Source organism: Salvelinus alpinus, chromosome 17 (assembly GCF_045679555.1).
Source record: "Salvelinus alpinus chromosome 17, SLU_Salpinus.1, whole genome shotgun sequence".
Taxonomy (NCBI): domain Eukaryota; kingdom Metazoa; phylum Chordata; class Actinopteri; order Salmoniformes; family Salmonidae; genus Salvelinus; species Salvelinus alpinus.
Genome location: NC_092102.1, coordinates 43,105,894 through 43,120,953, shown reverse-complemented (window position 1 = coordinate 43,120,953; position 15,060 = coordinate 43,105,894). Strand labels below are relative to the sequence as shown.

The 15,060-nt window shown below is 43.8% G+C and overlaps 1 protein-coding gene across 1 annotated transcript in view; it reads right to left on the bottom strand.

Moving 5' to 3' along the window:
• The window catches only part of LOC139542994 (A-type voltage-gated potassium channel KCND1-like), an 80,476-nt gene extending 65,628 nt beyond the window's left edge, over positions 1 to 14,848 (bottom strand). Inside the window, exons 1-2 of the mRNA XM_071349040.1 lie at positions 14,639 to 14,848; positions 10,377 to 12,278 (exon numbers count right to left, since the gene is read on the bottom strand). Of these exons, the coding sequence (XP_071205141.1) occupies positions 10,377 to 11,491 (1,115 nt within the window). The 5' untranslated portion in view covers positions 11,492 to 12,278; positions 14,639 to 14,848. The remainder of the gene's footprint in view (positions 1 to 10,376; positions 12,279 to 14,638) is intronic.
• Positions 14,849 to 15,060: the final 212 nt, after the last annotated feature.

Sequence of the window (15,060 nt, the reverse complement as noted above, 5' to 3'; positions counted from 1 at the left end):
AGAGAAAACATTTTTTTGTACATTTTCTTGGAGAGAAGGAAACCGCAATAAGTACTGATGGAGTAAACTGTCCAGAAATACATTTACAGTAAAGACCCAGTTAGATGCAGTTAAATTGCTCATCTCAAGCATTGTATTGCCGTTTTAGCAAATTGTGTTATTGATTTGGTGCTATGCATAGAGCTAAGGAGCTCCCATTTTGAACAAATTAATATGGATCACTGTACAGTATGTCCTCAGAGGGTCATCTTTGTTATTTTCATCTTAATGTGGAGGTTGAGCTGAGTTATATTTCAATAATAACTCACAATCTTACATTTTGGCTAGGCTACATACATATTCGTGCGTGCATGCAAGTGTTTATATTATCAAGTAACACAAAAACCATGGAAACAAAAGAATGATATAACCCAGCTTAGCCCAGTGAGGATTTCAGGCCCTTTAAATATACACTGTGACGCAGTTATAAGTGCAAGGAAACTTAATGAAAATAATTGATGAGAGTAGAGTATTCGCTGGAGTTTTTTTTTTCAGCGGCTGTGCTCTCTGCCTCAGTGAGAGAGATATTCAGAGACAGAGACTAAGCGCCGCAGCTGTACTGTGTCTGCCCATTCCTGAGAGCTCCGCGGGGAGAGGTGTGGATACTACTGAGGCAGACGGGAACTTGGGAGGAAGATACGTCCGCGTTGTCATCGCTCCACGCAGCCTGTAAATAGGTCAGCCTGAGAAGGCAGAAGGGCCACAGCGAGAGCCTGCCCAAAACTGTGAGCACATCCAATTACTTAGAGAGGAAGCCAACACAAAGCTACATAGAGAACAGGAAGGGAAAAAAGGACTAGCAGACTAGGATGTATTCTTTCTACTGAAACATGTAAGACTGATGCTCTTAGTCATACGTTTTACTGACTTTGTTTAAAGTTTCATGCCAAGTACTTACTTACCTACTACTAACATACTACTTACTTACTACTTACTACCAACGTCCTACTAACGTACTATTAACGTACTACTAACTTCCTACTAACTTACTTACTATCTACTTACTTACTACTAACTTACAATTATACTTTTTTTATTTAACCTTTTGTAGCGACCCACACAGACAGCTGTGTGTTATGTGTTATGCTGTTCATTGGTTGTGTTGTACGTATCAGTACCCAGTGTTCGCGAGGTCCGACATGCCAGTCAACCTGCTATCTGCCAACCACGGGAATGCCTGGAATGTTCTGGTGCCGGGCATCCTGGTGGTTGGCGGAGCGGCGGGTTTGGCAGGGGGGTGGAGCATCGCAAGTTTAAGATCATGTTTAGCCATTGTTCTCTCTCTCTTATGTCTGGTCTTAACAAGAGATGGTCACAGTTGTTTTATACGGGTATCCTTGATTTATTTGGCGTGGGCTACGGCCAAACAGTAGCCTGTGTTGAGTTGGGTTAATAAACAGGGAATTCGTAAACTCAAGCCTCTGTCTGGACAATTGTTCATTTATGATCCAGCCAGGTCATTAGTGTCAGAAGTAAAAACGTAGATACAAGTTAGACAGCTAGCTAGCTGACTACTGTGGCTAGCTAACGTTACGTGGGGAACGGGTGTTGAAAATGCTTCAAGGGAATCCGTAAGGGAGGTAGGGTTAATAAACAGAGAATTCGTAAACTCAATCCTCTGTCCGGACAATTGTTCATTTATGATCTAGCCTGGTCATTACACTTTATTTAACTAGGCAAGTCAGTTAAGAACAAATTCTTATTTACTATGACGGCCTACACCGGGCCAAACCCTGACGATGCTGGGCCAATTGTGCGCCGCCCTATGGGACTCCCAATCACGGCCGGTTGTGATACAGCCTGCCTACCTACCTACTTACTATATGTCATGCAATGTATGCAGAGTGACAATGCTATTTAACTTATAAGTTACATGGACAACAGACATCACTAACATCAAGGCGGTGACCCGTTCCTGTAGGTTCATGCTCTACAACATTCGCAGAGTACGACCCTGCCTCACACAGGAAGCGGCGCAGGTCCTAATCCAGGCACTTGTCATCTCCCGTCTGGATTACTGCAACTCGCTGTTGGCTGGGCTCCCTGCCTGTGCCATTAAACCCCTACAACTCATCCAGAACGCCGCAGCCCGTCTGGTGTTCAACCTTCCCAAGTTCTCTCACGTCACCCCGCTCCTCCGCTCTCTCCACTGGCTTCCAGTTGAAGCTCGCATCCGCTACAAGACCATGGTGCTTGCCTACGGAGCTGTGAGGGGAATGGCACCTCCGTACCTTCAGGCTCTGATCAGGCCGTACACCCAAACAAGGGCACTGCGTTCATCCACCTCTGGCCTGCTCGCCTCCCTACCTCTGAGGAAGTACAGCTCCCGCTCAGCCCAGTCAAAACTGTTCGCTGCTCTGGCACCCCAATGGTGGAACAAACTCCCCCACGACGCCAGGTCAGCGGAGTCAATCACCACCTTCCGGAAACACCTGAAACACCACCTCTTTAAGGAATACCTAGGATAGGATAAAGTATTCCTTCTAACCCCCCCCCCCCCTTTAAAAGAGTTAGATGCACTATTGTAAAGTGGTTGTTCCACTGGATATCATAAGGTGAATGCACCAACTTGTAAGTCGCTCTGGATAAGAGCGTCTGCTAAATGACTTAAATGTAAATGTAATCAGCATTGTGATTGATTGAACAGTATACAGTACCATTAAATAAAAGAAGACATGACGGTGTAGATCTACCCTTCCATTTGTTCAGTCTATGTTCAACTCCCTGACTGCAGTGCAGACGTATAACACTTTATATTTGAGTCATTTAGCAGGTGTTATTATCCAGAGCGACTTACAGGAGCAATTAGGGCTAAGTGCCTTGCTCAAGGGCACGTCGAACATATTTTTCACCCAGTCAGCTCTAGGATTCGAACCAGCGACCCTTCGGTTACTGGCTTAGCTCTCTTAACCACCTGCTGCCCTACCGGCTGCACTTCATGACATCCATTAAGCCAAGGGCCATTACCGCAACCTGTTGTGTTTTGCTTATGTTTTCTTCTTTGGAATAGAATCCCCTACGGAGCCACCTCTCCTCACGTGTGCTTTATCCTGGAGGTTCATCAAAGTCCACAGAACAGCTTTCAATTGCTGTGACCTCAGAAAGGTCCCTGGAAGAACTCATATCAGCTTAGCATTTGCACAGTGCACACTGAATCTCTTCTACAATAACTGGGTTATAACAAGAGTTTTAACCTAATACCAATTATCTTTTCAATTTCCATTGACCGATTTGATTGACCAGAGAAAGTAGCATACTCTTCTGACTCCCAACTTCCAGGTCCTTGTCAGTGTGTGATTTCACATGACAATAATCCGCGCAATGCGTAGCCAATCTGTACACCTTAATGGGTCAACAAATCCAGTTGTCTGCTTTTTCCAAAGATTATGGATAGCTTGTCATTGGCAAGCTGCAGAGTACTGTCAAAATGCTAGCATGATAATACATGAGAATCCATGTAATGGTATAGAAAAGATCTTAGAAATGGCTCCATGAAAAATGAACCCTTACATGTCCTGACAAACAGTCAGCGTCTCAGAAAAGTAAAATATAGAGTGAATGTTGGATCGCTGCTTTGGCACAGGCTGTTCTCCAACTCTCTCTCTGAGGAGTGTTGACTTCTGGGAACAATGTGTTCTGCCATCCAGTGGGCGAGAGCAGTTTGAGAACAAAGGTTCAGACCAGTATGAAACATCATACGATATATGGTACTTGGCTGACATGGTTAAAATGAGATTCTTCAACGAAAGGAAACAAAACTAATTTCAAGTCAACTAAAATGAGTTTCTCTTTATGTGTGTTCTCAACCTCCAGTAGCAATGTTAATCCCACCAGCAGGTAGGTAGAAAAGACATGCCGTCCGGTACAGTATTTGGAAAGTAGAAGGCAATTTCTAAGTATCACATACATCGGAAATGAAGATTAAGGAACGTTACATCACAAGATATTACAATTTGTTCATAAATACTAAACCCAATCTCAGGGGCTCATGGTCAGAACTACACGTTGAGATACAACAGTTTGTCACGGAAGATACGTGCACTCAGTCATAAAACATTTTGGTGTTGGTGAGCCCAGTCAGTCAGCCAATTATTGTTCAAGGATAGAGGCGCTCCCAAAAGGCACTTACATAATACAGTAACAGATGGTGACTGATGTGTGTTGGGAGTGAATTACTCAAGAGAGGAAAATGATGCAACGGAAGTAAAGAGGCTTGTCATTTAACCAAAATCAAGGATCAAAGTCAATTAGGTATTTCACCTCCTTTTGTAAGGTATTTCACCTGTTCCTGACGGGACAGTTTCACTATGAACACGGTATGCATGATGTAGAAATACTGTATACAATAAGGATTATTTATTAATAATATTTGTAAGAAGAGTAAATAAATAATTGCTACATATAGGAAAGAGGGACTGTGATGATATTGTGGGAAGGTTTTCACGGCTAGTTATTTCGTACTACTATCTTGAATACTTCCTTTCCTTTTAAACTATTAGCCAATGTGCTGGATGGGAATAGGCCAAGCTCAAACGGGGGAATGAAAAAAAAGGTAGATATGAAGTCCTATTAATGAGGAATCAAGTCAGTTGCCTTGGAGACATGGTCAAGTAATTACAAATAGAAAATGCACTTATTGAAGCCTCCATAAGGCTTTCCCCTATGCTTTGATCAGCATAGCTACATTACATGCAATCTTTCTGCAAAGGAAGACTAAAGCATAATGTTTAATGAGCTATCGTCAGTGAGCATAGCATATTACCTAGAGTCTAGCCTGAACAGATAGAGAATACATTACCCAGAGTCTAGCCTGAACAGATAGAGAATACATTACCTAGAGTCTAGCCTGAACAGATAGAGAATACATTACCCAAAGTCTAGCCTGAACAGATAGAGAATACATTACCAAGAGTCTAGCCTGAACAGAGAGAGAAGACATTACCCAGAGTCTAGCCTGAACAGATAGAGAATACATTATCCAGAGTCTAGCCTGAACAGATAGAGTACATTACCAAGAGTCTAGCCTGAACAGATAGAGAAGACATTACCCAGAGTCTAGCCTGAACAGATAGAGAATACATTATCCAGAGTCTAGCCTGAACAGATAGAGAATAGATTATCCAGAGTCTAGCCTGAACAGATAGAGTACATTACCAAGAGTCTAGCCTGAACAGATAGAGAATACATTATCCAGAGTCTAGCCTGAACAGATAGAGTACATTACCAAGAGTCTAGCCTGAACAGATAGAGAGTACATTACCAAGAGTCTAGCCTGAACAGAGAGAGAAGACATTACCCAGAGTCTAGCCTGAACAGAGAGAGAATACATTACCCAGAGTCTAGCCTGAACAGAGAGAGAAGACATTACCCAGAGTCTAGCCTGAACAGAGAGAGAAGACATTACCCAGAGTCTAGCCTGAAAATATATAAAATACATTACCCAGAGTCTAGCCTGAACAGAGAGAGAAGACATTACCCAGTCTAGCCTGAACAGATAGAGAGTACATTCCCCCGAGTCTAGCCTGAACAGAGAGAGAAGACATTCCCCAGAGTCTAGCCTGAACAGAGAGAGAATACATTCCCCAGAGTCTAGCCTGAAAATATATAAAATACATTACCCAGAGTCTAGCCTGAACAGAGAGAGAAGACATTACCCAGAGTCTAGCCTGAACAGAGAGAGAAGACATTCCCCAGAGTCTAGCCTAAACAGAGAGAGAGTACATTCCCCCGAGTCTAGCCTGAACAGAGAGAGAATACATTCCCCAGAGTCTAGCGTGAACAGAGAGAGAATACATTCCCCAGAGTCTAGCCTGAACAGAGAGAGAAGACATTACCCAGAGTCTAGCCTGAACAGAGAGAGAAGACATTCCCCAGAGTCTAGCCTGAACAGATAGAGAGTAGATTACCCAGAGTCTAGCCTGAACAGAGAGAGAGTACATTACCCAGAGTATAGCCTGAACAGAGAGAAAAGACATTACCCAGAGTCTAGCCTGAACAGATAGAGAAGACATTCCCCAGAGTCTAGCCTGAACAGAGAGAGAGTACATTACCCAGAGTATAGCCTGAACAGAGAGAAAAGACATTACCCAGAGTCTAGCCTGAACAGATAGAGAAGACATTCCCCAGAGTCTAGCCTGAACAGAGAGAGAAGACATTACCCAGAGTCTAGCCTGAACAGAGAGAGAATACATTCCCCAGAGTCTAGCCTGAACAGAGAGAGAAGACATTCCCCAGAGTCAAGCCTGAACAGAGAGAGAAGACATTACCCAGAGTCTAGCCTGAACAGAGAGAGAAGACATTCCCCAGAGTATAGCCTGAACAGATAGAGAGTACATTACCCAGAGTATAGCCTGAACAGAGAGAAAAGACATTACCCAGAGTCTAGCCTGAACAGATAGAGAAGACATTCCCCAGAGTCTAGCCTGAACAGATAGAGAGTACATTACAGGTAAACGTATAACCATGCCAGCATAAAAAAATGTTAATTACAATTAAGAATGACTGAATACCGCTCTATTCTGAGCAGTAGCCGTTCTTTACACTATTAGGGAACGGTTCCATCTGTCTGTAATTCTGCCAGGATCCACTCTCAAAAAGTCAACCCTTGGCAGGCTGACAATGTGTTTTGATTCCTCTTCGGAACGCACATTCTACTACAGCCCAGTACTGTATTTACATGTTTAGACATTTAGAGTCCTTTAGCTGACACTCTTAGAGCGACTTACAGGAGAAATTAGGGTTAAGTGCCTTGCTCAAAGGGCCACATAGTCAGATTTTTCATCTAGTCGGCTCAGGGGAGTCAAACCAGCAACCTTTTGGTTATTGACCCAACTCTCTTAATTAACCACTAGGCTACCTACCTGCCGCCTATATCTAGACAAAATAAGGTCAATTTCAGGGACATCAAGCTACTTCAAAGTATTCTGCTCTGACAATATCAAAGATCTAAGATCATTATTTCCCGCTCAGCCCAGTCAAAACTGTTCGCTGCTCTGGCACCCCAATGGTGGAACAAACTCCCTCACGACGCCAGGTCAGCGGAGTCAATCACCACCTTCCGGAGACACCTGAAACCCCACCTCTTTAAGGAATACCTAGGATAGGATAAGTAATCCTTCTAACCCCCCCCCCCTTAAAAGAGTTAGATGCACTATTGCAAAGTGGTTGTTCCACTGGATATCATAAGGTGAATGCACCAATTTGTAAGTCGCTCTGGATAAGAGCGTCTGCTAAATGACTTAAATGTAAATGTAATTGAAAATGAAAACATATCAAAGGAAAACATAAGTTCTGTAATAGTGTAACAGTTATCATGAGAATGTGAGGATGGTGTCATATATATAACCCGGACATGCTCCAAACCTGAGAGGATAAAGTAGCTGCTAACCTGACGTAGCAGGCGTAAAAGAAACACATGAAACTAGGTCCCCTACATACGGATCTTGATGAGAAGGGAAAAAAACTGTCGGGTGAGGTTCTCTTCTGCACTGCTCAACCAATCCAGTAAATGTGGAGGAGGAGTTCAGGATGGAGCGTCGCCTTGTTAACGTCCAAAAGCTGAAGTCACGTGACGTCACAGGCTCTCTTTCCATTTCCCCTGGAAACCGGAACATCCGATTGTTGGGAACTCGGCAGGACTATAGTATAATACCAGAATGTATCTTTACTTTCTCTTTCTGTTGTATAATTGCACAATAATAAACAGCTTACTGTATAACATAGAATAACCACAGTATAGTAATCTCCATCCCCATGTTCCTTCCCTCTGTCATGGTAATTTGCTTTTGAATGAGTAGGCAAAGCTTTTGATCTGAAACGGTGGTTAAAGGTCCAATGGAGCTGTTTTTGTCTCATATATCAAATTATTTCTGGGTAACAAATAAGTACCTTACTGTGATTGTTTTAAATTAAAATGGTAAAAAAAATAAACAAAAATAGCTTTCTTAGCCAAAAGCAATTTCTCACGCAAGAATTTAGCTAGGACCGTCTGGGAGTGGACCGAGTGGGGAGGGGAAACTAGCTGTTAATGGCAGAGACGTTAGGAACTCCCAGGCAGGCCAAAACTTCATTCCACCAAAACAGGCTGTAATTTCAGGTGGTCTTTTCAAACAGCTCTTACACTAAAAGGGCGTTATCATTTTCAATTTGATAGTATTACTCCAACCTCAGTGTGTGAAAATACACAGAGTGGACAAAACATTAAGAACACCAGCACTCTACACACACGCTCCAAGACTAACCAGGTGAATCCAGGTGAGAGCTATGATCCCTTATTGATGTCACTTGTTAAATCCACTCCAATCAGTGTAGATGAAGGGGAGGAGACAGGTTAAAGAAGGATTTCTAAGCCTTGAGACATTTGAGACATGGATTGTGTATGTGTGCCGTTCAGAGGGTGAATAGGCAAGACAAAAGATTTAAGTGCCTTTGAACGGGGTATGGTAGTAGGTGCCTGGCGCACTGGTTTGAGTGTGTCAAGAAGGCGTGAGGAAAACAATAGGCCAAGCTAGCTCTCCCTTCTCTGATCTCTTTGGCTCTGACCGCTTGCACGCTGACACTGAAACAGCCTCCAACCTTCATCAATCAAATGGAAAGATGCTGTTGTAGCGGTGATAGATAGCCAGAAACCTGGAGCAGTCCGTCTGACAGAGCCCATTTCTCCATTCATAGCATGGTTGCTACACTTCAGTAGAGGCTCATCAAGCATCTCTTGCTAGATCATTAGCTAAGGGTGAAGCTACAGTCGTAAGCCGGCGCTAGATAATGTCATTCGACATGTGGTAAGATAGACACAGATATATGTTACCACACTACAGGCACTACATGGGCTCCAGAGTGGCGCAGTGGTCTAATGATCTGCGTCTTAAATGTAAGAGGTTTCACTACAGTCCCTGGTTCGAATCCAGGCTGTATCACATCTGGCCGTGATTGGGAGTCTAATACGGCGGCGCACAATTGGCCCAGTGTCGTCTGCGTTTGGCCGGGGTAGACCGTCATTGTAAACAAGAATTTGTTCTTAACTGACTTGCCTAAACATTCCTTTTTTAATTCTTTTTTTACATTAAAAGGCCAAAACCACACATCCAGTTTCTAATCCATTCAAGGAAATTTGGAAACACAGATATTTTACAACTGGATGACTTTGTAATTCTACAGAGGAAATCAAGGAGATTGCATGAAGTTTTATGGCGTCATGGTACATTAAATCTCTCTACATATTAACACATTGATAGTCTCAGAGTCAAATTGGTTCGAAGCTGAAATCATAATGGGAGCTGAAGTTTGTCAGGCAAAATGGAGACAGTAGTAAAAGCTTATGTGCTGTGTTACTTGAGCCCATTTAGTGCTTGGACACATACTGATTTGAGTTTAATGGCCTGGGGGATTGCCGTAAAAACAAGCCGGGTGAAAGGTTGAAAATGGGGCGTACTGAAGAGGCCTGGGTGAAGACAGGGCGAGGACCATGGCTCACTGGGGTACTGTCAATGCTGTGGCCCAGCCGCACGTGAAATAATCCAACGGATGAGTCCTCAATCACCATAACAACATGTAGTCTCTGCTGCAGTGGTAGTGTGATAAAGGACAGTTTGAAACAGCATGCGGCTCATCTGAGGTCCCTTAAATATCTATTTTCCTGCACTCACTCTGCATATTTCATTCCCCTCCACCACAGCATGATACTCATCTGCCAAACACTGCTCTTATTTCAAAAAATATTTTTGTGGTATTTTGATGTGTTAAGATCCGCACTCTTAAGCAATGGTTACATGTTTGCAAACTAAATGAAATGTGACAGGTTCCCCACATTGGGGAACTGTAATACAACATAAAGTATCGTTCTACAGCCCAGAGTACTATTATTACATAATGATAAACCTTATGTCAAATAAACATGCTACAGGATTTTTTTACTACTCAATCTCAAATGCAAACTACAACCAGTATTGTTAAACCCTGGTCGTTTACATCAAGTGCCTGGAGTGGCCTGTCAATTCTTCTGAACCCCATTCATTTCCCATTCACAGCACACAACCCATTACGCCCCCATTCATAACACACCTGCAGGGAGAGTGTTTGAGAGTGTGACACCTGAGAGCAGCGTAGCACTGAGGTGCCGACAAGGGATTGGCGCTATAAAATTACTAATACACAGTCCAAGACATTTCTCGATTGATTCTACTGGGAATACTCCCACCCATTTCATATTCAGAGCAGCAAAGTAAAATATTCGGAGGCCTATGCAACAGTATGTGGGTGGTAGAAGTCGATATGGAACTGGTGATGATGCTCTTGCAGTATATAAAGGTTAAGTAGTATAACAACATCCAAACACTTACCCTAGTGTTGTCATGGTGACAATGGTGTACCAGAAGGAGGCGGGGATGCTGGAAAACGTGGTTCCCTTGGTGCCTTTCTCAGCATAGAACATGACGGTGGCGAAGATGATGACAGCCATGGTGAGGGAGAAGAGGAGGAAGCCCAGCTCCGAGGCGCAGGCCTGCAGAGTGCAGCCTAGGATGCGCAGGCCCTGAGAGTGGCGGGAGAACTTGAAGATTCGGAACACCCGGAAGACTCGCAGGGTAACAAAGGCCCCGCTGACTTCTTCGTTCTCGGGCATGACAAGGCCGATGTAGAAGGGCAAGATGGCCACCACGTCAATCACGCTCATCACCGAACGTGCAAAATCACAGCGGCTGGGGGCAGCATACAGCCTCATGAGATACTCGCAGGAGAAGATAAGCACACAGGCCGTGTCCAAACAAGAGAAGCCCACAGAAAACTTCTCACCACACGGCAGGTCCTTTATACTCCCTTTGAGTGGTCGGCAGGGAACCGTTTCCACAACGTTGGCAATAACAGACACAGCGATGAAGAAGCCGGTGACGTAGTAGAACACCAGAGCCATGGTGGAGGTGTGAGGGTTCTCGAAGGCCCTCCATAGCTTATCACGTAACGTGGCGTCTGGGGGCAGGGGAGCGTCTCCGGCATTCTCTGCCTCTGTGTCCTCAGCCAAACGCTCCTGGTTCTCCTTCTTACGATCCCGGTACTCTTCCATACAGCAGTCACCTATGATCTCAGGTATTATGCCATAGAAAGCCAGCTCCTCCTCAAAAGCCTGAATGCATTCATGTCGGGGATAATGTAGCTTGCCTGTTCTAAAAAAGTTGAGAATATGGCGGAACATCTCTGGATCCCTGTCAAAGAAATATTCCTGAGTTTCCTCATTGTAGAAAAACTCCTTTTCTGAGCTGCCTAGAAGGGTGTCTGGGTAACGGTCCAAGGTGTTCTTCCATGTCTGGAAGCGCAGTCCACTCACATTAACAAACAGGATCTCATCACTGCGACTTGTTTTGTCCACAGGAGGCTTGGGCATGGTCTGTTGGGCCAGTGGTAGCCAGCCCACGGCTGCTGCCCGGGCAAAGGGCATCCATGTTGCAACTCCAGCAGCCATTTTGTTTCGTAGCTTATGTTTCAGGAGTGAACGGGATGTTGAGTAATGGTACAGAGAGTCTCTAGGTACTTGATGGTTATTTCTGGGTCTTTTCTGATCAGAAGGAAAAGGATAGGTATATCCAATCTAATCATCCGTCCGAACTGAAGGCCTCAACAACCAGATTGGCTTGCCTCCATTCCCAGTCTGTCAATTTGTTTGTGCATCAGTTTCAACAGGAGAGGGAGAAGTGATGCTGGTAGAGAGATGATAGTGTTTTCATTGTCAAAGAAAAGGGTGAACTGACTGAACAAAGGTCAGGCCATTGGAATAGCTCAGGAAAACTTACTCTGATTAATAAAACATCAGACTATTGACCTCTCATATAAATAATAGCACAGTGATATTGTAGAACAATACTGTATATGGCTTTTCAGTAGTGTTTAAAAAGACTTCCAGAGAACTAGTGGTTGAAGTCTCCGGCCTTTGCTTGCTGCCTCCCCTCTCTCAGAAGACAGATTGGTTGCAGTACTGTGGTTTTCAAATTCGTATTAAATTGTGATGATGTTCCCCGAAGATGCAAGATAGACACATTTTTCTCTTGCTTTTTTTCTCTCCCTTGCAGTGTTTCTCTCCAACTTTGATTATGGATGGCTCTCTTTGTCCCTTAGTTTCTCTATCCCTCTCTCTCAAATGCACAACCAAACCTTAAGTGTAGTCGATTTCTCTGATGTCTGAGACGCCTTCTGAATGGAAAAGTTAGAGTCTTAGGCGTTTCTATCCCTTGTATGGTCGTCCCTTTTTATACCTGTCAAGACACACAACACACACAACTTAGATATTGAGCAGCACAGGCTGTAAAGGCACGGTATGCTACATCTATTTATGTCACTGCTTGGGTGAACTGCTTAAAAGTCTGAGCTTCACAATACAAACATAGAGGTTCCTCACAAAGGAAACTTTCACCACGTTTGAATGATATTTAGAACCCAGACCAACAGTACCAATAGAAATACAATCCTTATACTTAAATGTCCATTTTGCAATAATTGTCAATCTGTACAGAGCCTCAACCCAAATAAGCACTGTGCCCCTTTGATCTTTAAACACATGATGCATTAACCACACAACTGTACCTCTTCAGTATCAATCCACAAAGGGATTATGCTTTCAATGTGTAATAACATAAATAATGCTGAATTGAATTTCAATATAAAAAAGGTTACCATTAAATCCCGAGATTCAATTACTATATTTTGTTTTGAATTTAAATGTCACTCTTCTAAACAAGAGAGATGTTAGGGTGCATCTATGAAACATCTAGTCTGCCTTGTGAGGGAGCTGGAGTGTACCCAAACCCGTCTCTAACCAACAGACCCGTCTCTAACCAACAGACCCGTCTCTAACCTACAGACCCGTCTCTAACCTACAGACCCGTCTCTAACCAACAGACCCGTCTCTAACCAACAGACTCGTCTCTAACCAACAGACCCGTCTCTAACCAACAGACCCGTCTCTAACCAACAGACCCGTCTCTAACCAACAGACCCGTCTCTAACCTACAGACCCGTCCCTCTAACCTACAGACCCGTCTCTAACCTACAGACCCGTCCCTCTAACCAACAGACCCGTCTCTAACCTACAGACCCGTCCCTCTAACCTACAGACCCGTCTCTAACCTACAGACCCGTCCCTCTAACCTACAGACCCGTCTCTAACCAACAGACTCGTCTCTAACCTACAGACCCGTCCCTCTAACCTACAGACCCGTCCCTCTAACCTACAGACCCGTCCCTCTAACCAACAGATCCGTCTCTAACCAACAGACAGGTGACCCAACCCAGAAGCATAACTGTGCACAAGATGTTCCCCCAATCAAAAATCAATAAGACACTATAAGACAGCATTCCTGCTGCAGTGGACAGGAATTAGATCCAAAACAGCTACTACAGTAAACAAAAACAGAACAATCTCACATATCAGTCGAGTACTAATGGTTAGTCTACAACTTAAATGAGGCTTTCACGCTGTGTTCACTTTGTAAAGTGTTACTTTAATGTGCTCCTCATGTTAATGTGCTCCTCGTGTTAATGTGCTCCTCGTGTTAATGTGCTCCTCGTGTTAATGTGCTCCTCGTGTTAATGTGCTCCTCGTGTTAATGTGCTCCTCGTGTTACTGTGCTCCTCGTGTTAATGTGCTCCTCGTGTTACTGTGCTCCTCGTGTTAATGTGCTCCTCATGTTAATGTGCTCCTCGTGTTAATGTGCTCCTCGTGTTAATGTGCTCCTCGTGTTACTGTGCTCCTCGTGTTAATGTGCTCCTCGTGTTAATGTGCTCCTCGTGTTAATGTGCTCCTCGTGTTAATGTGCTCCTCGTGTTAATGTGCTCCTCGTGTTACTGTGCTCCTCGTGTTACTGTGCTCCTCGTGTTAATGTGCTCCTCATGTTAATGTGTTCATCATGTTACTGTGCTCCTCATGTTACTGTGCTCCTCGTGTTACTGTGCTCCTCATGTTACTGTGCTCCTCATGTTAATGTGCTCCTCATGTTACTGTGCTCCTCGTGTTAATGTGCTCCTCATGTTAATGTGCTCCTCGTGTTACTGTGCTCCTCGTGTTAATGTGCTCCTCATGTTAATGTGCTCATCATGTTACTGTGCTCCTCGTGTTAATGTGCTCATCATGTTACTGTGCTCCTCATGTAACTGTGCTCATCATGTTAATGTGCTCATCATGTTACTGTGCTCCTCGTGTTAATGTGCTCCTCGTGTTAATGTGCTCCTCGTGTTAATGTGCTCCTCATGTTAATGTGCTCCTCATGTTAATGTGCTCCTGATGTTAATGTGCTCCTGATGTTAATGTGCTCCTCATGTTGTTGCTTACAACAACATGGCCACTCAGTCAAACGAAAATGAATTATGAAATAGCCCTAAGGAAAAGGCATAATTTCAACTAAAGTATCTTTAGACTAGCACTTAAATTCAGGTAAGGATGATTAAATTGATGTATATATGTCAGTGTATTGTAGAGTATGTTATGTACATCTCAATAACATACATCTGAATAACATACATCTGAATGACTCTTGAAGTTATGTGTCTGTTCCATTACTATTAAGGCTTTTAAATGTCTAGCGATGTATCTGGAGAAATTAAGATCATAGCTACTTACCATGCACTAAAGCTGAAGACAATGTAGAATGAAGGGTCCAATGTGTCAGAAAAGAGAAAGCAAAGGCAATAGGAGATTTAAAACCAGGCATGAACAAGCCCCTCTCCTGGAATGGAACCATATCGCACACCGGATAGTGAGGGAGTGATTCTCATGCTTAGCCTTAGCTCCACTCTCTCCTCTCACTCAGCACTGTGACTCCGCTTGCTCTCACTCTCTCCAACTCTACCTCTCATTTGCTTGCTCAACCCCCCCACCCTCTCTATTGTGCTCTCCCTCTCTCCGATCACACATACTCACCTCCATAACCAATGAAAACACAGAACAGAATACATTTACATTTTAGTCATTTAGCAGACACTCCTTATCCAGAGCGACTTACAGGAGCAATTAGGGTTAAGTGCCTTGCTCGAGGGCACATC